This window comes from Procambarus clarkii, chromosome 29 (assembly GCF_040958095.1).
Source record: "Procambarus clarkii isolate CNS0578487 chromosome 29, FALCON_Pclarkii_2.0, whole genome shotgun sequence".
NCBI lineage: Eukaryota > Metazoa > Arthropoda > Malacostraca > Decapoda > Cambaridae > Procambarus > Procambarus clarkii.
Genome location: NC_091178.1, coordinates 9034610 through 9062538, shown reverse-complemented (window position 1 = coordinate 9062538; position 27929 = coordinate 9034610). Strand labels below are relative to the sequence as shown.

General features: G+C 43.0%; 1 protein-coding gene across 3 annotated transcripts in view; it reads left to right on the top strand.

Moving 5' to 3' along the window:
- Window positions 1–27929, top strand: part of LOC123765009 (normal mucosa of esophagus-specific gene 1 protein) — a gene marked incomplete at its 3' end in the record, with an annotated part of 147349 nt that overhangs the window by 12944 nt on the left and 106476 nt on the right. For 2 of the 3 annotated variants that reach the window (XM_069333434.1, XM_069333433.1), the window contains 1 exon segment: window positions 15738–15817. In XM_069333434.1, coding sequence (XP_069189535.1) covers window positions 15755–15817 — 63 coding nt within the window. 3 annotated transcript variants of the gene reach the window in all.

Below are 27929 nucleotides of genomic sequence, written 5' to 3'. Positions count from 1 at the left end.
ACCAACAGCAAAATTGTTTTCATGTAGATGCCTTTGACACAAACTGAATCCAGCAAATACTTGCTGAAATGACGTATGATGCAGCCAAGGAAGGAGAGGCTTGAGATGATTGAGGTCTCTGGGAGGATGGTGGCTGGATGCACCGAGCGCTTTCACCACGACTTGAACATTTCTTATCAGTATGGGCAAACTGTGAAGAATAATATATTTTTTAACATTTTCGGCAATATCGGTGTTTAACGTTTTGCGAAATAACATGAACATAATTAGTTTGAGCTGTTATTTATTTATTTATTTACTTCATATATGTTTTGAGGATGGAGCGGTTTCCAGACTCGCCAGAATGTTTCCCATTGATTATCGACGTTTGTAGCAACTCTTCTGGTTTTCATGAAGTCTGGGATTTGTTTTCCATTGGTGTTAGCCGTTTTACAGTTCCTCATAATATTACATTTTCTGAGAGAAAGATGGGGAAGAGGGATAGAGGGGTGGGGGTGAAAGAGACCCGGGCACAGCCGGGTACCCACTGCAGTGTGTATAATATATAATAATGTAATGCTCTTGTAAGGAATGTAACCAGGAAAACAAGATATTCCTCCTTTCGTCAACGTTTCAAGACATTCTCAAGGGTAGAGGATACAAGCGTGAGGAAGCAACTCATTACATTCAGCTTAAGCAACGTGACGTAATAGTTTGATATTAAGTTACATGAGAACATTATCCAGGAAGTAATTAGACGTAATTAGCTCCTTTTCCCGAGTATAGAGCTGTTATTGCATGGCTTTGTTCCAATACCATATTATCTATAATGAAATCCATTTTAATAGAGTCCATCATATAAATGCGTAGTCACCTTAGGGGTGACTACGCATTATTCGACGATAATTATTTCTATTACACATGATGTCATGTATATATATATTTTGAATTAGACCAAAGAATAACATGAATATCGTCACGTAAATACACAAATATGGCTCTGAATTTAGACGCTGTTCTAGCATTCATATTAATGCTGGCTAGTTCTTGTACACAAAGATGTGTGCGTTTGGCGGTGTGCACCTCATGCTAATGTTTACAAGAGATACAATACATATGACAATTATTTTCTTGAATAGAGCAGTTCCTTAAATAACAAATCCTTAATGATAGATTCACGTCTGAATATAACCTTTAGACTGGGGAAGTTTATTCAAAATAATTCATGCAAAAGATTTGTGTGAAGGTATCTGGGAATATATTGTTTAAAAATAAGGACTATTTTTGTGCAGTGGCAGCTTCTCTTTGCTCTTTTTAAACATTTGTTCGCGAAGTTGAAAGGAAAACATTATTACGTGCCAATTGCGCTTGTATTATCTGACTCGTCAGATAAGTATTTAGGCTCAGACAGTTTACCAGCTATGAGCCACGTCCTGGAAAATACACACATTTTAATAACAATGTTTTGATTATTCCATAAAAGGTGAATATATATATATATATATATATATATATATATATATATATATATATATATATATATATATATATATATATATATATATATATATATAATATATATATAAAATATGTAGGTAGGTGTCCGATATTTGATCATCTGAAGCCATTATTTGAGCTTGTCATGAATACATAGAAAAGGTAAAAATTCATTATTTTTTCATCTATTTTAATTTTGATGCTGGGCACTTGACCTGCACAAGTTGATATATACTGTACTTGTGCTCGTGCTCGTCACTACATATGTAGAGGTTCGTGTCTGTCATTCCTTCGCTGTAGGTGGAGATCCTGGGCAGGTGTCGTACACAGTAGCCTAACACAGTATTTCTTATGTCGTGATGATGCATATCTAATATATGGTTGTAGCAATATGCTCTCTCTCTCTCTCTCTCTCTCTCTCTCTCTCTCTCTCTCTCTCTCTCTCTCTCTCTCTCTCTCTCTCTCTCTCTCTCTCTCTCTCTCTCTCTCTCTCTCTCCGCCTCACACCCCTGACAGCCACACCCAGCAGGCTAGTGGACCACACCCATGGCGACACACCCTGCTACTTCCCCCTCATTATGAAAATACCCTCACTCTTTCCTCTTCCGCTGCACCTTAACTCTTCCCTCTTATACCTCTCACTCCACCTTTCCCCTCACTACCCCTCACCCGAGGCCACTACACACACACACACACACACACATATGGACGTGGCCGTGGACGTAACACCTAATCTATCTCCTGAGGCACATATAAATAAGATATCGACAGCAGCGTACTCTACACTGGTAAAAGTTAGAAGATCATTCAGAAACCTAAGTAAGGAGGCATTTAGGGCGCTTTACTCAGCCTACGTGAGGCCAGTCTTAGAGTATGCCGCCTCATCATGGAGTCCCCACTTGAAGAAACACATAAGGAAACTGGAAAAGGTTCAGAAGTTTGCAACGAGACTCGTCCCAGCGTTACGAGGAATGGGGTATGAAGAGCGCATGAAGGAACTGAGCCTTACGACACTAGAAAAAAAGAAGGGAGAGGGGGGGGACATGATAGAAACTTATAAAATACTCAGGATAATTGACAGAGTGGAAATAGGCGAAATGTTTACACGTAATATTAATAGAACGAGGGGACATGGGTGGAAGCTGGAAACTCAGATGAGTCACAGAGATGTTAGGAAGTGTTCTTTTAGCGTGAGAGTAGTGGGAAAATGGAATGCACTTAAGGAGCAGGTTGTGGAAGCAAACTCTATTCATAATTTTAAAGCTAGATATGATAGAGAAATAGGACCCGAGTCATTGCTGTAAACAACCGATGGCTCGAAAGGCGGGATCCAAGAGTCAATGCTCGATCCAGCAGGCACAAATAGGTGGGTACAAACATTACCTCTTTCCAAGTCAATTATGACACATTTTCCTTTTCCCTCTGGCAAATCCACCTCTCCTTCACCTTCGTCATGTCCCCTCATCCCTCCCCCCATATTCTCCGAGGGGAGGTTATCGGCAACTCCCGAATCAACCTGATTTCCCATCAACTCTTCTAATACCCTCTCAACTTCCCTCACCCTCGCTTCATCCACATTCATCTCCCCTCATCCCTACCCATCTCCCCTCATCCCTATCCATCTCCCCTCATCCCTACCCATCTCTCCTCTCCCCAAGTGTCCGGTTCTCTTACCTACGTCTAAGTCATCACAATTATTACCAATCATCAGGTGGTCCCCCGGTGATTGTTGCCCAGGATTAGTGAACGTCTATTTAATTGCGTGTGTATATTACGGGCGTCAGGATAGACGTTAGTGGCAACGCAGCCACAGCTTGCTCGTTGCTTGGGTGTTCTTTCTATGTCGCTCTGTTTATGCAATTTATCTACAAACAAATAATATAAAGTCGTTCATATTAGCTTTCTGTATTATGTGTTGTGGTGTGTTAACTGTCTGTCTTAACAGCAACGCGCCCTCACCCCCCTCCAAGCAGCAACAACAGCCTTCCCCCCCCCCAACCCCCATCCAAGCAGCAACAACCACCTTTCCTACCCTTCGAGCCAAACAGTAGGAAATGATTAATCATGCGACGCACGTAACTGCTGGACGAAGAAGGCTTATTTAAGTTTTGTTCGTAAATTCTATATATTAACTTCAGTATAAGAAAACGCAAAAAATTAAAGTAGTGTGTGATTGTAGTTTAGATCATAGACATTCAGTTGTGTCATAGATTATATAAGTATTAATTTGCATCGGTTGCGTCAAGTCCGCAGTCATGGAGATGCCGGAACCTTGTGTGTTGTTGTGAGGGAGACTAATGCAGTTTGACCTTGGTACGTGCAAGGTGCAGCCTTCCCAGCGTTGTCGCATTCTGCATTGACATGCAAATTATTCTCTCTCTCTCTCTCTCTCTCTCTCTCTCAGGAATTTTTATTAATATTACCTCCAAACTAAAACAATATGTATTTCAGCTATCACTTGCCTAAAAAAATCTTTCATCACTGTTGTAAAACGTTTGTTTAATACTATTATTTTCCTTTATAAATCATACGTCCCTTATTGGTTATTACACAAGGAATGAGCCCTCCCGGCTGTGTTTCCCAGTGCTCGGGATATGTACACAGAGCTTACATTAGGCTAGACCGCTAGAGTATCCTTGCTGGTTGGTCAGTGTGCTGTGGTTGATGTCTTAATGACCTTCAGAAGGTTGATAGGCTTTAAGGCCGACTCCGAACTAATTGTTTACAAATTTCCCCTTCCTAATACAGTATTTATCTTCTTAAAACTTAGTTTACTGTACTAATACACCATATTTACGCTACTGCCTGTCTAAACTTCTTCTTGAAAATAGATGCAGTTTGCATGAAGGGTCCTGTCTAAACTCTGTTCCGTCTCATTGGCGCCTAAAATGTTTCTCATTAATCGTTACCTGCCTTAAAATATTCGCTCTCCCATTACCTCCCTACAACAACTCCTACACCTATTATCTGCCCATTACAGATGTTTGGGTCACTATTACCAGCTTTAATAATTAATGGCGGATAGTTCTTTCCGCCATTAATTACTAGATGGTTGGTATGGTAACCTTTAAATGTCCTGAAAAGTTTTGTCTTTACCTTTTCAGTTCCTCTGAGGATTTTGTAGGTGGTAATCACGTCTCCCCTAACTTCTCTGTCATCCACTGACGTGAGGTTCAATTCCAGTGTGCTTGCAAGCAAATATATAATATATATATATATATATATATATATATATATATATATATATATATATATATATATATATATATATATATTATTTATTATATATATATATATATTATATATATATAAATATATGTAAATGTGTGTGCATGTTTAGTTAACTGTGTGTGGGAGTTGATCTTAAGGTCTTTAATCCCATCTCTTTGGGTTCAGTGATATGTACATTCGAAGCCTTCAACAAATTATCTTCTAGTTCTTATATATTTACAACTCAGATACAATAAGTTCTTTCTACTATTCCTGAAAAACTATTCTGGTAAATATTTTCCATTTGTGTCCTGTTGTTTGAGTATTTTTATGTGGTGAACATGTCTCTTCTGTTTCATATCTCTCTCTTTCAAAGACGTGAGGTTCAATTCCTTTAGTATTTTCTCGTAACTCATGCCTTTCAACCCTGGGATTAGTCTGGACTGTCTGGAGCTTGTGTGTGTCTAAGACAACATGTGGCCCCTTAGGGCGCCTGACAGCTGGGTGGACAGCGCTTCGGATTCGTAGTCCTGAGGTTCCGGGTTCGATCCCCGGTGGAGGCGGAGACAAATAGGGAAAATGTTTCTTTCATCCTGACGCCCCTGTTACCTAGCAGTAAATAGGTACCTGGGAGTTAGACAGCTGTTACGGGCTGCCTCCTGGGGGTGGAGGCCTGGTCGAGGACCGGGCCGCGGGGACACTAAAGCCCCGAAATCATCTCAAGATAACCTGAAGATTAGTCCAACAGCCTTATCTTGAGATGATTTCTGGGCTTAGCGTCCCCGCGGCCCGGTCCTCGACCAGGCCTCCTTTTTGTTACACATCCCCCAAGAAGCAGCCCGTAACAGCTGTTTAACTCCCAGGTACCTATTTACTGCTAACTAACAGGGGCATCAGGGTGAAATAAACTCTGCCCATTTGTTTCTGCTTCAACCGGGAGATCGAACCCGTAACCTCAGTACTACGAATCCCGAACGCTGTCCACTCAGCCGTCAGACCCCTTTGTTAAACATTTGTTCGCGAAGCTGAAAGGAAAACATTTTTTTGGTGCCTGTCTCCATAACTGGTCTCCCGCTCGTGCTGTCCGAGGCTCAGAACGATTATTTCTTCATAATTCTGAAGGCTGTTCTTACGTTGTTAAATCTTGCATGTGCAGTTGATGGTAACATTTCATGTGTCCAGCAGACCGCCGTAACGATCACAATGCTTCACAAGCATCAAGGAAAATGAGAGACATTCCTGTGGCAATATCTCTCTCACTCATGAATGCCTGGAATCGTAAACATTTCAAATTTGTACACTGTGAGTGCTTTCGTTAAATAATAATAATAATATTATATGCCAGTGTGAGACCAAGGAGGAAGAATTGAAACAGGAATTTCCTTAAGTACTTTTGTATATTAATACATCGTCAGAAGGAATGGACACAGTTCTTCCTCCGTGGTCTGACACTGTCACGATTTTTCATCACGTGTTAATTTTCGTGATTTACACAAATTATATATATATATATAATATATATATATAATATATATATATAATATATATATATAATATATATAATATATATAATATATATATATAATATATATATATATAATATATATAATATATATATATATATAATTTGTTCCAATTACTTTATTTTTCAGCGCTTATTTGTACCATCGGCTTTTTTCCTCCCTCGATTATAGTCCCCGAACTTTATGCTCCATCTTCGTGAGATTCCTGACTCTTAGTGTCTCCACGTCTCGGGCACCTTCCAAAAGGTTCCTCTGTCTACAACTGAGCCTTAAAATACGGAGGTGTTGCACGCTTCTCTCTGCAACACTCCGGCTAAGTTGTCTCTGGGGAATAAACGTCTGTTGATCTCATAGTCTGCCATCCCACATACCCGTTTTCTATGGCAGAGTGGGTTGTTGTTGTTGTTGTTTTAGATTCAGCTTCTCAGAACAAAAGTTCCAAAGTAGCACGGGCTATGGTGAGCCCGTAGTGTACTTACCTGGCACAGGAGCGGGGCTGCAGAGTGGGTATTATAAGTGGCAGAGTAGGTATGGTACTGAAGGGTCATTAAATAAATGCCGTAGAATTTCGTAAAATATTGTATAGAGAAAAGAAAGAGAAGTCCAGTTTCCGGACAGGATAAAGCGGACCGTTTTCTATGATCCAGGCTGATGGGAAACGAGGCTAAAGCTGAATATTTTCCTCTCGGATTTTTCCAGCGCGATCGTCCGGACTCTGCGCCCAGTACTCTGAACGTCTGCCAAGATGGACTCTGATGGGAAAACAACGTTGCTGGGATTTCTGGTTCCTCTGTAGTAGCGATTTCACTTAGTTTTATTGGTTAATATTGGCCTGAAGATTCGATCTGGACTCATGTTTGAGAGCCGTTATTGGTTCTGTAAATTAAGTTATGTGTCGAGTGTGCTTGCCAGTTGTTATCTTACAGCTGGCAGCTGGTGTGTCATGTCTCAGGGGTCTTTCTCAGCTGGTGTGGTCTTGTATTAATGTGTCTCAATGGTGAGAGTTTCTCAGCTGTTGTGGTCTTGTTGTAATGTGTCTCAGGAGTGAATGTTTCTCAGCTTTTGTGGTCTTGACGGCTTGAGACCCGAGGGAGGACATTAGACCAAATCGCCCTGTTTATTATCGTACACAAAAGTCATTCTTAAAGTCGAGGAACATAAGAGGAAGAGAATGCTTTTGCCTCGCGAGCTGCAACACAACACACTATATGCACGAGTGACTGTTACCAAGATGGGTATCCTCACAGTAGGTGGGGAGCCTCACAGTAGGTGGGGAGCCTCACAGTAGGTGGGGAGCCTCACAGTAGGTGGGTATCCTCACAGTAGGTGGGGATCCTCGCAGTAGGTGGGTAGCCTCACAGTAGGGTGGGGAGCCTCACAGTAGGTGGGGAGCCTCACAGTAGGTGGGGAGCCTCACAGTAGGTGGGGAGCCTCACAGTAGGTGGGTATCCTCACAGTAGGTGGGGAGCCTCACAGTAGGTGGGGAGCCTCACAGTAGGTGGGGAGCCTCACAGTAGGTGGGGAGCCTCACAGTAGGTGGGGAGCCTCACAGTAGGTGGGGAGCCTCACAGTAGGGTGGGGAGCCTCACAGTAGGTGGGGATCCTCACAGTAGGTGGGGAGCCTCACAGTAGGTGGGGAGCCTCACAGTAGGTGGGGATCCTCACAGTAGGTGGGTAGCCTCACAGTAGGGTGGGGAGCCTCACAGTAGGTGGGGATCCTCACAGTAGGTGGGTAGCCTCACAGTAGGGTGGGGAGCCTCACAGTAGGTGGGTAGCCTCACAGTAGGGTGGGGAGCTTCACAGTAGGTGGGTAGCCTCACAGTAGGTGGGGAGCCTCACAGTAGGTGGGGAGCCTCACAGTAGGTGGGGATCCTCACAGTAGGTGGGGATCCTCACAGTAGGTGGGTAGCCTCACAGTAGGTGGGTAGCCTCACAGTAGGGTGGGGAGCCTCACAGTAGGTGGGGATCCTCACAGTAGGTGGGTAGCCTCACAGTAGGTGGGTAGCCTCACAGTAGGTGGGTAGCCTCACAGTAGGTGGGGATCCTCACAGTAGGTGGGGATCCTCACAGTAGGTGGGTAGCCTCACAGTAGGTGGGTAGCCTCACAGTAGGTGGGTAGCCTCACAGTAGGTGGGGATCCTCACAGTAGGTGGGTAGCCTCACAGTAGGTGGGGAGCCTCACAGTAGGTGGGGAGCCTCACAGTAGGTGGGTAGCCTCACAGTAGGGTGGGGAGCCTCACAGTAGGTGGGGATCCTCACAGTAGGTGGGTAGCCTCACAGTAGGGTGGGGAGCCTCACAGTAGGTGGGGAGCCTCACAGTAGGTGGGGAGCCTCACAGTAGGTGGGGATCCTCACAGTAGGTGGGTAGCCTCACAGTAGGGTGGGGAGCCTCACAGTAGGTGGGTAGCCTCACAGTAGGGTGGGGAGCCTCACAGTAGGTGGGGAGCCTCACAGTAGGTGGGTAGCCTCACAGTAGGGTGGGGAGCCTCACAGTAGGTGGGTAGCCTCACAGTAGGGTGGGGAGCCTCACAGTAGGTGGGGAGCCTCACAGTAGGTGGGCCTCCTCACAGCAGGGTGGGCATCCTCACAGTAGGGTGGGCATCCTCACAGTAGGGTGGGCATCCTCACAGTAGGGTGGGCATCCTCACAGTAGGGTGGGCATCCTCACAGTAGGGTGGGCATCCTCACAGTAGGGTGGGCATACGCAATGGACAATTAGATAGTAAAATTTGGTACTATTCAGTTTATAAGAGTCTGGGAAAATAAAGATAAAAAACATATATATTACTGGGCTTAGTATAGTACATATATGTACTATATTATGCTCCATAAAGCGTGAATTAGGCCTCGGCTGGTTAGGCTAGGGTTTATCAGCCACAAAAATACAAAACTTTTCCGGTTTGTCCAAATTCAATAGTACCAGATTCTACTTTCGATTTGTCCATTACGTCAATATATGTACTATGGTCAAAATAGTTACTATAAGTACTATCTAAACAGGAGGATGGGGTGCCATCGTCAGTATAGTGACATGAAATCCTGTCAAGCATTATGCTACTGTAACACGGGGAGGGTTTCTCTACTTATCTTCCACTCTTCTTCCCCCTCTACCCGTATTCTTACTTTTTATTCTCTACAAGGGACTCCAAAACTTTTACTAAAGCCGACTCCACGCCACGTGGTCCTAAGACGATTGACCGACTTAGGATTCTACAACCCGTATGACGTGACCTAGGCTTTGAGCAAAACCCTAGAGTCGCCTCCGCCGCCACCACCAGACCAGTAACACAGAGCAATGATCGAGGTCTGGGTCGATCATGCTAATTAACCAACCTTGGGCTTGATCCCCACTATAACCGATGACCTTGAGTGTGGAATAAATTACACGGTAATGATGAATTCCGACTCGATGTTAGAGTCGGCGCCCAATCCAACTCTGCCTCGTGTGGACCACGTGACCAGGACAAGTTCACATAACCACATGGAAATAATAAAAATGCAAATTATTAACTAATTAATTTATTAAAAGAAAACTAAAACAAAATCTAAGTATGTTCACTCCCTGTCATTTTAACACTCCCTACTTGACCTGAACGGCAATGAGTTGACTATCCCTATAAATAACAATAGCAACTATACCCCTATGTGTTATACTCAAATTCTGTCAGTTAAGTCAAGGCAAACGAATATATGTTGGACCAGCTAAAGATGTTGGGCTGGTCTTGGGGGAGAGGTGAGATGGGTTGACCTCCCCCAGTTGATCTGGAGTCCACACTGATCTCTCCTCGTCTGGTCTACCCCAGACTAGAGCATTGTATCCTTCCGCATAGTCTAAGTTTTACCAAGTTACTAGCAAGGTTTAAGTTATAACAATTAACCTCTGTTGTACTTAATTGATCCAGACTGGTTGAATTATTTTACTGAAGTTAAATTACACAAGCCTCTAACAGCAGAGCTGTTCCCGATCACCAAAATGGTTATTAAAACTTTGAGAAAATAGTGGACATGTCAACACTGATGACCTATGACCGCCAGGTCACTCCACCTTACAACTTAGATCTGATTCGTGATGTCACTGATGGTGACTTAACTCAATAATTAGAATACTCTTGATATTGTACCCAGTAATATTATACAATACAATTTTAATACAAAATGAATAAAGGCTAATTTCTCTAAATTACTGAATACTATGGGATGATTCATTATACGCAACTATGAACAGAGACGCCCGCCATTTGTGACTCAGACCTGCTAATCCCCAGGGGGAATGTGTGTTGTAGAGGTCAGGTCCCTACACGAAACTTCTGGAACCTTCTGGAATAATTCTCACAACCAGCCTAGTTTGTTACACTACGAGAATGTCTGTCTGTCTGTGTCTGTCTGTCTGTCTGTGTGTCTCTCTCTCTCTTCCGAAATTACAATTCATTTTCAAGACCCGAAACAGCTGCCTCGGTCTCTACTAACACCAAAACAAAGATGTTCAATACTTTTTTACAAATATAAACACAGCAACGTGGACGCGAACGAGTCATTTGTTTAGTGCAGCGCCGTTTCTGATAATTGGATGTCTCACGTCCCGTTAACACCACACCTTACTATAGAATTATTTGTATTGTTATTATTTTTATTATTAGTGTTGAGAAGCCTACTACAATACCGTAGTGTTTGAATGAAGGTGAGGAAAAGACCCAATACTTGTGTAAGTGTATTAATAAATTCGAATTTTCATATGAACCTTCATTCTTTTCCTCACCTGAATTATTATTATTGTATAATGCAATGACATTAACGTGACGTATCAATGAGGATATCAGTAGGAGCCGTGAAGCCCCCACACAACTGGTACTCTGAAGCGTGTGCTTGGGAGTACCAAGTGAGAGGGTTCGAATCCTGTTCATGGCTCAAACTGATTTTCTCATTATTTTTACTGTCATTGCAGTTCCTTTCGTTTTTCTTGTTTCCGTCTTTGTTGTTTGGTTTTAATAGTACTGTAATGATGAAAATTGTGCTTCAAAGAGTTTTGAATTTTATAATATTGTGAAGAAAAGGAGAGAGAGAGAGAGAGAGAGAGAGAGAGAGAGAGAGAGAGAGAGAGAGAGAGAGAGAGAGAGAGAGAGAGAGAGATGAGAAACAGCGAGGGAGGTCATTACCCTTAGGGATGTGCCCCAGGGATGTCATCACGCCACCAGTAGGACCAGAAGGCTTCCCCCATCTCCCCTTGCAGATGACGAGGGGAAGGGAGGAGAGATGGAGAGCGCTGAGAGGGACGAGAACGTGAGGGTAGGAGTTAGAGAAAGCCAGGAGAAACGAGGGAAAGCAAGCGGAGAAGAAAATCAAAGGGGAGAGGAGATGGCATTCTTGAGAGTAGAGAACGGGAGAGGGAAGGTAGGGAGATGATGGGTTGTAATGTTGTTAGTGGGGTCTTGAGGGGATGATGAGTTGTGAAGAGTTGGTTGTGTGTGTGTGTGATGGTAAGCACTAATTTTATGTATTTTTGTTTTTAACTCTTGACGTTCAAGCTCTTTGTTGTGACTGGCATTGAATGTGTAGGTGGAAGAGGCTTTCACTGTTCTTTCAGTGCATACCACTTGATTTGGTGTATTTAATAATACATCTTCATCTTCAGAAGGATGAAGATGTATTATTAAATCTTCAGTAATATCCCATTGTCTTACTACGTACTTGTACGAATACATCTTTCTTCTGAAAATGTATTAAATACGAAAGTACTTAGGGAAATTCCTGTCTTAATCCTTCGTGGTTTGACACTCTATATTAAGCATATGTTCAGTGTCTGCAGTGGCAAAACGTAGCCTAATTCAATAACTAGGCGAGAGAGGTCCCAGGCACACGCCGAGCACCTGAATAAGGACTCAAACTCTGTCGTAACCCAACAAAACTTGATCTACTTGAAGCAAACCTATCTGAAACTGGTCTAACCAAATCATAGTCAAGTTAATATCGCATATTAAGTATTATCGTATATTTATTAGTGCTATTTAAACAAAACAGTATTAGTCTTTCATGATCTAGCATTGCCTATTAAGCTGTAATTAAGTCAAGCCTTGCATCGTAAGCCTATGACATCGTAATTTGACCTAGCCTTTGATATCGAAATTTAACCCAGCTTATAATATTGCAGTTAAAAATAGCCTATGATATCATAATTTAACCTAGTTAATGATTTCATAAATTATTCTTGCAACTTAACCTAGCCAATGATTTCATAAATTAACCTTGTCTACGATATCGTAATTTAATCTAACCCAGAGTTAACCAACCTCTGGCATCCACACGAATTGTTTTTCCCAGCACACTCGCCTTAAAGAAAAATAATTCAATAAATAATATACAACTTCTTCGATAAGTTGTATATTTTAATTTAATCAAAGTCAATTTTATTAAGGAGAACGATACCCAATAAAAATACAGTGAACAAACACTGACAACCGTTTTATGCATAATAATAATGAGTAATTAAGAGAATGAAAGCATCATGGTATATACTGACGTACACAGAGTTGTCCTGTTCAGTTGTGGCATTACTCGCCAAGCGGCCGGACGCCGCACGACTCCTTCTCCAGCGTCGTACTGTAGGTAGGCTCATAATTGTACGAATTTTATGCAACATACACATAGTCTACATAGTCTCTCGTCGGCTTGGCGCCATCTTTTGATAATTGTACGATTTTTTTTGCATGGCTTTTCCCAAGAACCGATTTTCGTGAAACTTGGTAGGTGTGGGCAGTGATTTTATGATGATATTTTGTGAGCTATGTAATTTGTATGTATTGCTCGTAAGGGATTTATAAATGAATATCTTGAATTTCATTTTCTTTTATTGTGGTTTAGGAAGGTAAAGCGATTAGAAGACTGGACACTGTAATGTATTTGGAAAATCTGAAAACATTATGGTTGATTGATATAATATAAAGAAACAAAAAACACAGAAATTTAGAATTATTGTTTATTCTTTTGCTGACGTTAAAAACTGCTACTTGCATTGTCTGGGTGTATATGGCATCGAGAATTACACTTAAAGCCTAATGCAAAATATCCACGTTTTCAACAGCGTAGGATGACCTTTTAGGTAAAAATTCCTTCACTAAATTTTACATTCAAGCCGTCTTACATTACTTGTAATAATCATTCTTAAAGCATTCTTTGATTTTTACTGCTCTAGTGTGATTTTTTTGTTATTTGAGGTTCTTCCAATACTTGAAAGACACGAAATACTAATAAGTTCCCTAAAATTTCGGTTGGCATGCGACAAGATTTTACATTAAAGAATTGTTGATTTTAGCATGCATACTTAAAAATTATATCTACCCATGACGTAGCCTATAATTTCATAAATTAACCTAGTCTATGATGTCATCATTTAACCTAGCCTATGATATCATAATGTAACCTTGCCTATTAAATAGTAATACTAAATAGCCTGAAATAACATGAGAAAGAAAACATATAGCGACATTTCATCCCACCACCCTAGTAAACTTGTGGCAAAGTGAAATTTACACTAGTTCCTCCATTTATAATCATTTTATTATGCAGGTAGAACCGCACGTCTATGGGCCATCCTATAAGGTCAGGACACACGTGTCACCACTGCTAGGCTTAGGCTCGGTTACAAGTACCTCTGGGAGTTTGTAACATTTGCTGATTTAGACTTGACCAAATGTAAATTCTGTCAGCAGAACTATTCACATTGCGTCATTATATCCTCGAATGCGAAAAATCGCGGAATTCAGAGATAACTCCATCAATGGTGTTAAAGAAATGTGTAAGTACTTCGTTCATAATAATATACTGCCAGGAATCTTGGCCAAGTATCCAAAATTTGCTTACTGTAGGTGCAGCCTGCACATGACTGTAAAGCTGCCGCCCAGTTGGGTGGGTGTGGAGCACATGACTGTAAAGCTGCCGCCCAGTTGGGTGGGTGTGGAGCACATGACTGTAAAGCTGCCGCCCAGTTGGGTGGGTGTGGAGCACATGACTGTAAAGCTGCCGCCCAGTTGGGTGGGTGTGGAGCACATGACTGTAAAGCTACCGCCCAGTTGGGTGGGTGTGGAGCACATGACTGTAAAGCTGCCGCCCAGTTGGGTGGGTGTGGAGCACATGACTGTAAAGCTACCGCCCAGTTGGGTGGGTGTGGAGCACATGACTGTAAAGCTGCCGCCCAGTTGGGTGGGTGTGGAGCACATGACTGTAAAGCTACCGCCCAGTTGGGTGGGTGTGGAGCACATGACTGTAAAGCTGCCGCCCAGTTGGGTGGGTGTGGAGCAAGACTAGTAACTGTGTGATTGACTCACCGCATATGTAAACTGCCTTATATAGAGACTATTGCGATCCACTTCTTGAATCGTCTGTGATATAAAAAGACTACTGATATATGTATTTGTGTATATACATGTAAATATAATGTGTGTGTGTATGTATATTTATATGCATATCACAATGGCCTGATATACCACTGAAAATCATTTTGAGGCAATGGAGTGACTTGAACTCGCGTTCTGGTGATCCTGGTTAAGTCAGGTGTCTTGGAATCACTAGAACGCGAGTTCAAGTCACTACATTGCCTCAAAATGATTTTCATATATTCATGTGTGTGTAATAAGAAAAATGTATACCTAGCTTCACAAGAGTGTCACTTGCTTAGCAAGATGAACTATGGGGTTCAGTTCCTTGACCCATTATGTGCCTTTGTAACCCTTTCCACCACCGCCCACGAGATAGGAATGGTGTGTAAAATAAATGACAAAAGTTAGAAATGGTAATGTCTTCTCACAGCCATAATAACAGAGGATAACAACCCCACACTTGTGTATTTGTGAAATTTATATTAGGAATTTACACTGAAGTCTTTCGCACTCTACTGAGTGCTTCCTCAAGGTCTTCTCAAGGTCTGAGTGTGTGATTAGGACGAAACTTATATCTCAAAGTATAATCACAGGTGCAAAAGTAACTAACTGCCCCAAATTTGTCCTGACTGGTAGAACTTAACCTTCCTTAACCAGAGCGTGACCAGCCGACTCGGCAGGTACAAAAGGCATCTTTAAATTTCTGGGAAAACTCTTAAGTAGGTCGAGAGCAGAGAGCGCCAGCCCTTCTGCAGCGTCTCCTTCAGTAGATTCGTGTTTATTTTGGAAGTCAAACAGAAGGGAAAAAGATAAAAAAGATGAGGCAACCTTGGGATACGCCACAGGCTGGGTTGTAAAACACGCAAGGACTCTACGCGAGAACTTTTGGCATTTTGGGAAAAATGACTTTCATGTACACATGTGATGTGGTACGTGTTTTTTGTGTGTGCATCATTTCTAGCGACAGATATAGCTGTAATTTTATAAATCAGAAGTTTTATTTTTTTTTACTGCGAGAACGAATGATGTGTCTGACTTGTCAAGAGGGAGCAGAAATATTAATATTATTAGAATGACTTTTTCTTTATTACTTCTCAATTTCTCTGACGTGTAGTCTTGTGACACATGAGCCATAATACCCTCTCTCTGTACCCTTCAGGTTCCCGCATCACCACAATGGTTGGCCAGGACATCCGCTCACCAGGCTTCGGTCTCCACGCTCTCAAGAGGTTCCCAGAGGTGAGTATCCTTATATTGTTTATAATTACCTTTAGTAGTAGTGGTAGTTTGTACTGGGATATCCCTACCTTGTGTAGCTTCCGGGGATCAACAGCCCCGCGGCCCGGTCTCCGACCAGGCCTCCCGGTTGGTTGTCTGGTAAACCAGGCTCTTTGGCGCAGCTGCTCGCAGCCTGACGTATGAATCACAGCCTTCTGTGACTCATCTCCATTCTAATGTGAGTATCGGGACTACCATTCTAATGTGAGTATCGGGACTACCATTCTAATGTGAGTATCGGGACTACCATTCTAATGTGAGTATCGGGACTACCATTCTAATGTGAGTATCGGGACTACCATTCTAATGTGAGTATCGGGACTACCATTCTAATGTGAGTATCGGGACTACCATTCTAATGTGAGTATCGGGACTACCATTCTAATGTGAGTATCGGGACTACCATTCTAATGTGAGTATCGGGACTACCATTCTAATGTGAGTATCGGGACTACCATTCTAATGTGAGTATCGGGACTACCATTCTAATGTGAGTATCGGGACTACCATTCTAATGTGAGTATCGGGACTACCATTCTAATGTGAGTATCGGGACTACCATTCTAATGTGAGTATCGGGACTACCATTCTAATGTGAGTATCGGGACTACCATTCTAATGTGAGTATCGGGACTACCATTCTAATGTGAGTATCGGGAGTACACCAGACTTGGGTCTCCTCTTTTTCCCCCTAACTTGTTGCTCTTCATTAGCCCCAAAAGCTGTACAAGTAAACCTCCTGCTCCACCCGAGGGATGACGAGACACGAAACATTAAAATGTGTATACCTCAGGCTCCGAGTTTACTTTGTGGACTATATACAGGATTATAGTATACGTGTAAACAATTTCGGTATCCTTATCCTCCTGTATAGGTTGACAGGGCTTAAGCCCAACAGGATACCAAAGTGACGGGATATGAACACCGAGGGGTTTACCTCGCTTCTTGGTGTATATACTGTACACTGAGTTTACTTTAGTCCTGTTTACTAGTCACTTTAGTCCTTTACTAGTCACTTTAGTCCTGGACTATGTCCAGGACTAAAGTGACTAGTAATGAGTATCATTACTTTATTTATTTATTATAAGTATCATTACTTTATTCATTACTAGTCACTAAAGTGACTAGTAATGAATAAAGTGTTCTTGCTGGCTGGTCAGTAAGCCATTGTGGCGGACGTGATGACCCTCTGAGAGCATTAAACTCAACATCAAACCAAACGGCGAGGGGCTGGTAAGCTCGTTAATTCCTGCAGGTGTTAATTCCCACGTCAGGTGAGAGAACACTTAAACAATGGAATGAGGTTGAAGGTATTTTTCGTTGACTTTTTTGTTTTATTCATTTTTTTTATAATTTTTTCAACCAGGGATATACTTTCGGGTAATTCCTGCAGGTGTTAATTGTCATAGGTAGGCCTAGGGAGGGGGGGGGGAGGAGTTATATAAAGGATGTTTAAGATGTTTTTCTTGTCTTGTTTTGTTTTTATTCAGGGATTGTCTTGGGGGGCTCCTATGACTCTGGGGCCAGATTCACGAAAGCACTTAGGCAAGCACTTACGAACGTGTACATCTTTCCTCAATCTTTGACGGCTTTGGTTACATTTATTAAACAGTTTACAAGTATGAAAACTTCCCAATCAACTGTTGTTATTGTTATAAACAGCCTCCTGGTGCTTCGGAGCTCGTTAACTGTTTAATAATTGGAAACAAAGCCGCCAAAGATTGAGAAAAGATGTACAGGTTCGTAAGTGCTTTCGTGAATCTGGCCCCTGGCTGGCCCGTTTACGACCTAATAGATACCCCCCATTAACATTTTCTTCGTTCTCTTGGATCTCTCTCTTCGTTTCACTAGCCGAACAGGTCAGGTTTTTGGTGTGTGTTAAAGAGACTGGAATTCAAATGCTTCCATCAGTAATCTGGTAGGCAAACAGTGCTTCATTATAAGCTTAGTCTTACGCAGAGAAATCACATTATCGTGGTATATAAATGAACAAATCCACAGGAGCCGTAGTGAGGATTCGAATGTATGTGCTGGAACACCCCAGCGCATAGGTTCGAATCCTTATCACGGCTCCAGTGGACTTGTTCAAGCTTAGTATTGATATATGTATAACGAATGTTTAGGTTATGAAGAGGTAAAAATCAACTTTCAGCAACACCGGATTAGTCAAGATATAAATATAGCTAAAATGTCTAACTTACGCTTGAAACAATCACGTGATTCCACATCTTTTATGTTATCGATAATTTGCTCCACAAATCAACAACCTTATGTACAAACTTCAGTACTTACCTATATACAAGTATTTAACCCTCAACTGTTCGCCTCTCTTCACCCAGCAGTAATTGAATACCTGGTTGTAGATCGATTTGTGGGTCGTGTTCCAGGGAAAACCAGTAGGGAAAAGCTTACCATGAGCTATGGAAAGGGGAAAACTCTAAGTCTTCTAACATGATTGAGAAATCGCCTGTTCTCGAACCCTCTTGTGTAAAGAAAAGCAGTATTTACCTTTTTTACATATGATATACCGCCTGGGGGGGGGGGATATGTAAAAATATGTAACATATGTAGCATATGTTGGGTGAGGGTAAATTGTTCTACATTTGAAACATTAGATGATTCTGAGAGCTTTATAACCTCTCTCTCTCTCTCTCTCTCTCTCTCTCTCTCTCTCTCTCTCTCTCTCTCTCTCTCTCTCTCTCTCTCTCTCTCTCTCTCTCTCTCTCTCTCTCTCTCTCTCTCATTATATATCCCACTCGTCGACGTCATACGTAGTGGTTATCGATCTAGAAGAGCAGTGGCGGCGCCAGGCGGTACTGTGGGAGCCGGGACGGGACGTGACAGGGGAGCCGACCTCCCTGTCCTTGGACGTCCTCTGCCTGAGTGAACTCCTCTCCTGTCGAGTACGTCCCTAGAGTGCCCCTGTACACGGTGTACATTGCTCCTGTGGAGGGAGCCTAGAGTGCTCCTGTGGAGGGAGCCTAGAGTGCTCCTGTGGAGGGAGCCTAGAGTGCTCCTGGGGAGGGAGCCTAGAGTGCTCCTGGGGAGGGAGCCTAGAGTGCTCCTGTGGAGGGAGCCTAGAGTGCTCCTGTGGAGGGAGCCTAGAGTGCTCTTGTAGATGGCCTAGAGTGCTCCTGTAGATGGCCTTGAGTGCTCTTGTAGATGGCCTAGAGTGCTCCTGTAGATGGCCTAGAGTGCTCCTGTAGATGGCCTAGAGTGCTCTTGTCAAGGGTATACATTGTAGTGAGAGTGAACCAATAGGCTCACCTGTAGAGCCTGTAGGGAGATTAATTGCATTAGGAGTTTGATATGATACACTGGGGGGTGTGTAGGATGTGTTAGCCAGTATATGTAGCACAATACATGTAGTATACGTAGAATTATACACGTGGTTTAATAAATTTAGAATAATAATACGTATTGTATAATATGTGATTCAATAGGGGCAGTATAATACATTTTTCTAAAACATAATATTCAATACTAAAAAAAATCATTATATATATATATATATATATATATATATATATATATATATATATATATATATATATCTATATATATATATATATATATATATATATATATATATATATATATAATATTCATCATTATTAGATGTTTTATCATCAGTGGTAACTAAAGAAAGCAGATACGACGACATTTAATTACTCCGGCAAAAAAAAAAGTTGTTTAAACGGTCTCAGTGGAATTTGTTTGATATCTAAGCGTGAGTACATTGTCTTCCTCTGGTTGCTAGAGCGGGCACCCGCAGGACTATTTTGTGCCCTCTGTAATGCTTTTTGCGCTACCGCTCACAAAATGGGTATGGGGTGCACAATATACTAGCCGCATCTCATACATTACATTAACAAATACATATATATTATCATTGCCCAAACGTGGCTGGTAATACACAATACACAAAAAATCATAGATATATAAAAACAAAAGTATTACAAATATCATTCATTCATTCATTAACGATGCAGCACCCAAGAATAAACACACTACTACCAACAGAAGCCAAGCTTCTGATTGGTACACTGACCCTGCCTGCTGCCTGCTGAGTGCCAGGCATTCCTACCGTAGTTTCCTGACTGGTAATTAATGCCTCTGGCAGGCTAAGTGATCACCTGTCATTCAGGTATGACAGGTGACCCCTGGGGTAAGCCTCGCTTCAACTTTAAATAGCAGGATCTGAACAGAGTATTTATAATCTTAATTCGACCTGGTGTCATTGTTGCTAGACCTCCGTGTGTGTGTTGTGTTGTGTGAGGTAGACTCCGTGTGTGTGTGGTAGACCCCCGTGTGTGTTGTGTGAGGTAGACCCCCGTGTGTATGTGTGTGTGTGTGTGTGTGTTGTGTGAGGTAGACCCCCGTGTGTGTGTTGTATGAGGTAGACTCCGTGTGTGTGTGTTGTGTGTGGTAGACCCCCGTGTGTGTTGTGTGAGGTAGACCCCCGTGTGTGAGGTAGACTCCGTGTGTGTGTGTTGTGTGTGGTAGACCCCCGTGTGTGTTGTGTGAGGTAAACCCCCGTGTGTGTTGTGTGAGGTAGACCCCCGTGTGTGTTGTGTGAGGTAGACCCCCGTGTGTGTGTGTTGTGTGAGGTAGACCCCGTGTGTGTGTGTGTTATGGAAGGTCAATACTCGTAGCACTCTGAAGGTCAGACATGAAAATTTGATGAATCGCCAATAATAGCCAGAGATGAATTGCTTTCCTTGCCAGGGGTGTGCATCATGTGGACGAACCTTGGGTATGGTAACACTGTGTCACTCTCCTCTTCCACTCTGTAAACATCAGAGAAAATTGCAAATTGTAATTTTCACTTGATCGCTGAGAGTGGTAATAATTATTCTGATATTGCTATCATTGTCTCTTAAGTGGAAGAGAGCACTTTGTATAGTATCTATTTTGTCTGTATTCTGTTGTTGACCCAGACCACACACTAGAAGGTGAAGGGACGACGACGTTTCGGTCCGTCCTGGTCCATTCACAATCGACTTGAGAATGGTCCAGGACGGACCGAAACGTCGTCGTCCCTTCACCTTCTAGTGTGTGGTGGTCTGGTCAACATAATTTAGCCACGTTATTGTGACTCATCGCCTGCATCTGTATTCTGTTACTCTTGTACTTCAGGTAGTGAATTACTGAGACATTCTCCTACAGTACTTAAGATTTCATTGGGATTAAAGATCCGATGTTCATTCAAGGTATCAGTCAGAGAGACATGTAGACTGTTCACCGCGAACAAATTTCCTAAATGATTGTAAGTAGGTCTGGAACTCCTCCGTGAATTCTGATCCCTGGAATCCGGAACTAACGTGTCTGGCTTGGAGCGCTAAGGAGATCACGTGTTATCAGAGCTGCGGTACTTACCTAGGTGTACTTGCAGAGGATAGCTTAAGTTGTGAATATAACCTCTGATTTTGGAAGCAGCTTCTGGTAAAAAAAAAAAAAGAAGCGCTCCTTCCTGTGCAAGCCCGTCATGCTGGGGATTTCCTATTAGCTCTCTCTTAAATTACTAAGTGTCTACGTCAACACTCAGGCCTTTAGTATTGATGTTGTCCTTCGTTTAGCCGCGCCTGGCTCCACCAAACACAGATATATATGTGTGGCAATGTATCGGCAAATCAATACAGACACTATGGTCTCTTCTGTCACAAGTTAGAGGGGAAGATTACTAGACGGCCAAGTGTCCAGCACAAGGGGAACCCCCAAGTGTCCAGCACAAGGGGAACCCCCAAGTGTCCAACACAAGGGGAACCCCCAAGTGTCCAGCACAAGGGGAACCCCCAAGTGTACAGAACGGACGACAGACGGAAGCGACGGGTTACCTTGAGGTGCTTCCGGGGCTTAGTGTCCCCGCGGCCCGGTCGTCGACCAGGCCTCCTGGTTGCTGGACTGATCAAACCATGCTGTTAGACGCGGCTGCTCGCAGCCTGACGTATGAGTCACAGCCTGGTTGATCAGGTATCCTTTGGAGGTGCTTGTCCAGTTCTCTCTTGAACACTGTGAGGGGTCGGCCAGTTATGCCCCTTATGTGTAGTGGAAGCGTGTTGAACAGTCTCGGGCCTGTGCAGGTTACTGAACAGCCTCGGAGGAATGGTGAACAATTTGTCTGGGACTACACGTGTCCATCACAACCTGTCCTCTTCAAAATAACGTCGCTTTTGGCCGTTTGCCCATATGGCCGAAATTGGACGTAATTTGAAAATGAAAAAATAATGACAATAAATTTGGGATTTTTTTTTCAACAACAGTAAGTTAAGGGTCCTCTGATAGGTTAGGTGGGCAGGAAATTCTCATAAAGTTTCAAAACGTTATGAAATACGTTAGTTGAAAGTTTCCTCTCCTAACCTGTCCGCGTAGTCCAGACGACTCAAACAGAAAACGGAACACTACGTTACTTTTGTGCGTCGATGTCATTTCAAATTACGTCCAAATTTGGCCATAGTGCGCATACGAGCCAAAAGAGACGTTATTTTTAAGAGGACGGGTTGCCCTGATACCTGTCTACGTTACTGTCTATTTGAAGGTAGAGAGGTCGTCGCCACCTCCAATGAGAGCCAGATGGTCAGGAATGACAGGGACCCTAAGATATTGTTACAGAGTTCGTGTTCGAACTGCTCAGTTCGTGTTCGTGTCACTAGGCTCAGAGACCCCTTTGGCGCCGGGGGTTAAATGTGCACTTAAGTTCCTGTTGGAGTTAAGAAAGGAACTCATTAGGCAAACCTGTGACTTACGAGCAGCCAATTTCCTGAAAAGAGATAAAAATACCCAAAAATACTCAGAAAGAAACTGCAAGGTTTTCGATGAATGTCTTTAATTCTTTTCTCTGAGGCTATGGGTCCTCACAAATATTGCTTCTATTCTGCTGTTGCTGCTGCAGCTGTTGTTGCTGCTGCTGCTGCTGCTGCTGCTGCTGCTGCTGCTGCTGCTGCTGCTGCTGCTGCTGCTGCTGCTGCTGCTGCTGCTGTGGCAAGCTGGAGACACGCCAAGTTCCACACTGATGAGGTAATATGGCCTTGGAGAATCATGCTGGCCACAGCCAACAACTTTCCAGGGGAAGGAACAACCTACATACTTCCTAAGACACAAACGAAGATATCCAAGCAACCCTCACACTCGTGTAACCGGATTCGCAATGTTCCTTGGAGGCTACTTACGAGAGCTGTACCACTGTATTTACTAAAACATTTACGAGCTCCCAAGCGCTAAGAGGTTGTCCTTAACGATAATAACCTTGAATTGAGAACGATCTCGTAAACCTTCCGAACTCGTAAACTTCTTAGTAAATACGGAAAAATTCGCCACGATCTAGATCAGACTTGCAGATCTTGTAAGTAGGTCGGGAAATGTTCCTTAAATCCTGGCCCTGGAGTCTGATACTATAACGTGTCTAGCTTGGCGTGCTGGAGAGACCTTGCTAGCAGGCCTCTAGTGCTCGCCTTGCAGAGAATGAGCTCTTGGGCCCTGCCTCTCGACCATTAATCGACTGATGTTGGCGCGGTATTTGGCAATCATCTCGTGGAGGATCATTAGACCGAAATGTTCCTTACTTGTCTGACTCGTTAGCCATATTCCTAAACATTAGACCGCAAATCTATTGCTATAAATGGAAATGTTTGCATCTGTTCCAGGTTGGAGTCCATACGCTTGAGGCTAATTTCTCTCATAGTAATCGCTCTTGGGTACGTGCCCAACATGGGTGGGTCGAGATAGGCGTCAAAGGAAATTGTGCCACTGTGTCAAGCTTATCTAGGAGCTGTTATCGGGCTTGCTGGTGGTGTAGCAGGTCGCTGGTGAAGCTGCTGATGCTCTGGATATCGTCTTTAAGACTGGCCTGCGGGGCTCGCCAAAAGCTTGGGCTGTAGATAACAGTATATAAATATTTAATTGCAAAGGTGGCGGGGGTTTGTAACCGGAACCAAATTTGATCAACATATTTGGTGTTGGGTTTAAAGCCTATCAACCACACTGTGTTAGTTCAGCCCATCATTTCGAGCCGTCACGTCGCAGTGATGTGCTAAATTGCCCGAACCTTACCTAACAGAGGACCCACGAATACAAAACATAACAGCCTGTCAATTTTGTCAGCCGCCATGATTTATAGTACATCATAATTTAGACCGTTGGAGATTTATACGGCAAGATATAATGTGCTATTCGAGAAGATGGGCCGGACTACAGCTGTGAGTGTACATATGTGGTTTCTCCTATGGCCACCAGAGGTCTCTTAACTAAGGACATATAGGGGCGTTGGTCTGATGAAATTGAGTCAGTGTCCAGAGAGGTTCTCTGAGGAGAAGGAGTCACCACCACCTTCCTCCTCGCCACAGGCTGACGCTTGTAGCCTAGTCAGCTCTCTGGCAGGATGTTCATGAATTATTCCATGTTTGGGGATTTTTATTCTATCCTAAGGATCTGGACCCAAGCCATGGGGTTGAATTTATTTAGTTCACAGAGTATATGAAACTATGAAACCGCAGCTGATGTTGAATGTACTTTTGATACTTTTGAAAGTAGTTTAGTAATAGTAGCCGTGATAGTGGTAGGAATAAAAGTTGTAGCGAGTAGTTATAAAAGTTCTGATAGTAGTAGACGTTGTGGTGAGTAGTAATAGTAATCTTAGTAGTAGTAATAGGAATAGTGGTAATGTTAGCACAAGATACAAGATTATGAGTTTCTTGCTGGTATTGTGAGCTCGTAAGAATAGAGAGAGCCTTCTAACCTATTACCCCCTCCCTATGTTATTCTCTATTACTCTATTCACCTATCAATAAATTGGTACCAAGGAGTTCGACAATGGTTGTGGATAAAGTCTGATAAAGACCTTTTGTGCCCTCTGTACTCCTTTTTTTGCGCCTCCGCTCACAGGACGAGTATCGGGTGCACAATAAACTAAGCAATCAGGCTTCCTGTCGTCGGCAAAACATAAGTCAAGGTTTCACAAAACTCACGTCAAAGAAAACGGAATTAGAAGAGCAACTTCGCCATTCTGCCTGGCCGGGGTTACTATAGACCAGAGGAACCTGAAGACTACCTCGAGGATCAACTTCCCTAATTCACAACAGCATTTCAGTCTTATGAGACAGAATAATCTTGGAAATAATGAATGAGAGGAAAGAGAGAGGCATACACGAAGTGACTGACTCAAGAAGAGCGTATGTTGTAGATAAATAGGTCAGTGCAACCTGTCCTCTTGCAAAGAACGTCGCATTTTGCTCGTATGCGTTACATAAGGTAGAAAATTGTCGTGTTAGAAAATGAAAGCGGCTGGCGAAAGTGACGTACTGTCCCGTTTTCTGTTTTGGGTCCTCTGGTAAGTTAGGAGAGGACACTTTAAATTGACCGTTTTCTTGACGTAAGGAAACCTTAGGAAAATGGGCTGGTCAGTGATATATAAATACATAAGTGATATATAAATACATAAGTGATATATAAATTTAAGTAAAAGGTAAGGTCTTTATCCGGAGAAAGCACCAAGCCATTGCGACGCGACGTCTATCCCACTTGGAAGGGATATGAGGATAAGGATTTAGAAATGGACGGAGGGAAGGAATGGTGCCCAACCAATTACATCTTACAGGGAAAGAATGAGACGAGTATAATATAAGCACTTTAAACACCACTTGACAATAAACATTGATTCCTGTAAAGCATTCAGCCAATTAAACAACGTTTCAACATTATCACACTTGACAAGTGTCAGATGTGAAGTGGGTTTGTCTACCCATATACGTTCATACGTCAGGCTGCGAGCATCCGCGTCTAACAGCCTGGTTGATCAGTCCAGCAACCAGGAGGCCTGGTCGACGACCGGGCCGCGGGGACGCCAAGCCCCGGAAGCACCTCAATGTAAGGTAACCCACAAGCGTGTGAACTTGTACAGCCAACTTGTCCCAGCAAGTGGCAATGTTACGGTGCTTTTTCATTTCACTAAAGCAACAGAATTCTGACGCTGTTCTTGATAGCCAATACTGTTGATATCGTATTGAAGCTCAATACGATAGCCTCAAAACTGTAGTGTGTGTGTTAACTGTGAGGACAGGTTGTGATAGCCGTCCAGGAGGTCAGCTCAACACTTCATTACAAGATACAGTTTGTAGAGACTCGTGAGACAGAACGGGTTCTACTGATGCCGTCTCTGTCAATAGACAGTTTGGCCGTTTAACGGCAGGTACAGTTGACGTCAGAACGAGGCTATTATCGTGGGGTTCACTATTTACGTCCGCGGTGGCCAGTGGAGCTTAGTGGTGTGGAGCTGCGGAGGTCTGTGCCACCCGGTGAGAAGCGCATTCATTAACATTTTATTTAAATTGTGGTCGCTTTAGATTCATTGATGTTTTCTCCCGCGGGCGGCAGGTATCACATGCTTTATATCTTAGTCTCGGGTGCATTTAACGTCCGTTTTCTGTGTCGGGTCAAAACAGTATTCTTTATTGGCTTCCGTTCTCTGTGTTTATGTTGCTCTCAGTTTAACCTGTTCTGCTGAATAGTACATCGCATTTTGATGTATAATTTCCTTAAGGCCAAAAACTGATGTACTAAAAACGGCAGCGGCTCGCGAAACAAACGTGAATATGTAGCTAGTCCTTGTGGCGCAGTGGTTAAAACACTCGCTCGACGCTTCGCCAGCGCTTTGGCATGGGTTCGTAACCTGGCCGGGGAGGATTGGCTTGATGCCAATCCTTTAACTGTAGCCTCTGTTCACCCAGCAGTGAATGGGTACCTGGTTGTTAAACGATTTGGCGGGTGGTATTCCGGGAATGATGTCCAACCACTCGGACGGCCAAGCTTGTTACAGGTCCGCATCGATCCCGGATAAAGCAAATGGTTGGGTGTCGTTCCTTCCCTCCGTCCTCAGATCCCTTCCATGGGCCATGTACTGATACTGGCTTAGCGCTTTCTCCTCACGCTTACCTTCCTTCCTCATCACAATGAGTACTCACCTAGTTGTGCTTCGATATAAGACCTCGATATAAGCCTAACATTCCTATAAACACTGGCTGTCTGTCCCTCGACACAATTCAATAAAAATCAGTTACGCATTGTATATACTCACCTAGTTGTGCTTGCGGGGGTTGAGCTCTGGCTCTTTGGTCCAGCCTCTCAACTGTCAGTCGACTGGTGTACAGACTCCTGAGCCTATCGGGCGCTATAATATCTAACATGTGCGCGTTACTCGGTCAGTCGGTTAAACACTATACGGTCTGACTTGTATCTAGTTTGGTGACCATGTGGACAACCTTGTACTTGTGGAGGGGAACCGTGATTAACATAACATCCTTCCTGTCTCAGACAGTTAGAAACGTATATGTAATCAACGTTTCTTATAGTTCATCCAAAATCAAGTACTGTTTTCTATAGTGATGAATACGTTTTCTTTTACTAGACGATGAGGGCAGCCTTAACTGTACTGGCCATCGGTCTTTCCCAGTTTCCATGTTTATAATCTACTATAACATTATCAACTCCTGGGTAGATATTTCTTTTGATTATATATATTTTTTGTTTTTTTTTATTACAGAATTGAGAAAAATGACGCCTAAAGGGTACCTTCGACGTACCCGAAACTTTGGCTACTTCGAAAAATAACGACGTACTTGGCCATTATCGAGTCGAAACTGTGACATATCGCCATTTAACCCGGTTATTAAACAATTTGGCGGGTCGTATTCCGGGTGAAAATTAGGATTAAGGACCTGCCCGAAACGCTATGTGTGCTAGCGGCTGTACGAGAATGTAAGAACTCTTGTATATATAAATTTCTTAACGATTCATCGCGGCGGGGATCGTATTCCAGGGACCTGCCCGAAACGCTACGCGTACTAGTGGCTCTACAAGAATGTAACAACTCTTGTATATATCTCAAAAAAAAAAAATATACAAAAAACATAGTGTTGACTTGATTCCAGGACATCGTTATTTACCGGGACCCGGGTCGCGGGTTAAGGGTCCCGGGTAGTATAGTCGGCTTCGTTCTCGAAGCACAATCAAGAATTCCGGGTTCGAATCCCGGGCTTGACAAATGGTTGAGCACATTTCCTTTCACCTAATGCCGCTGTTC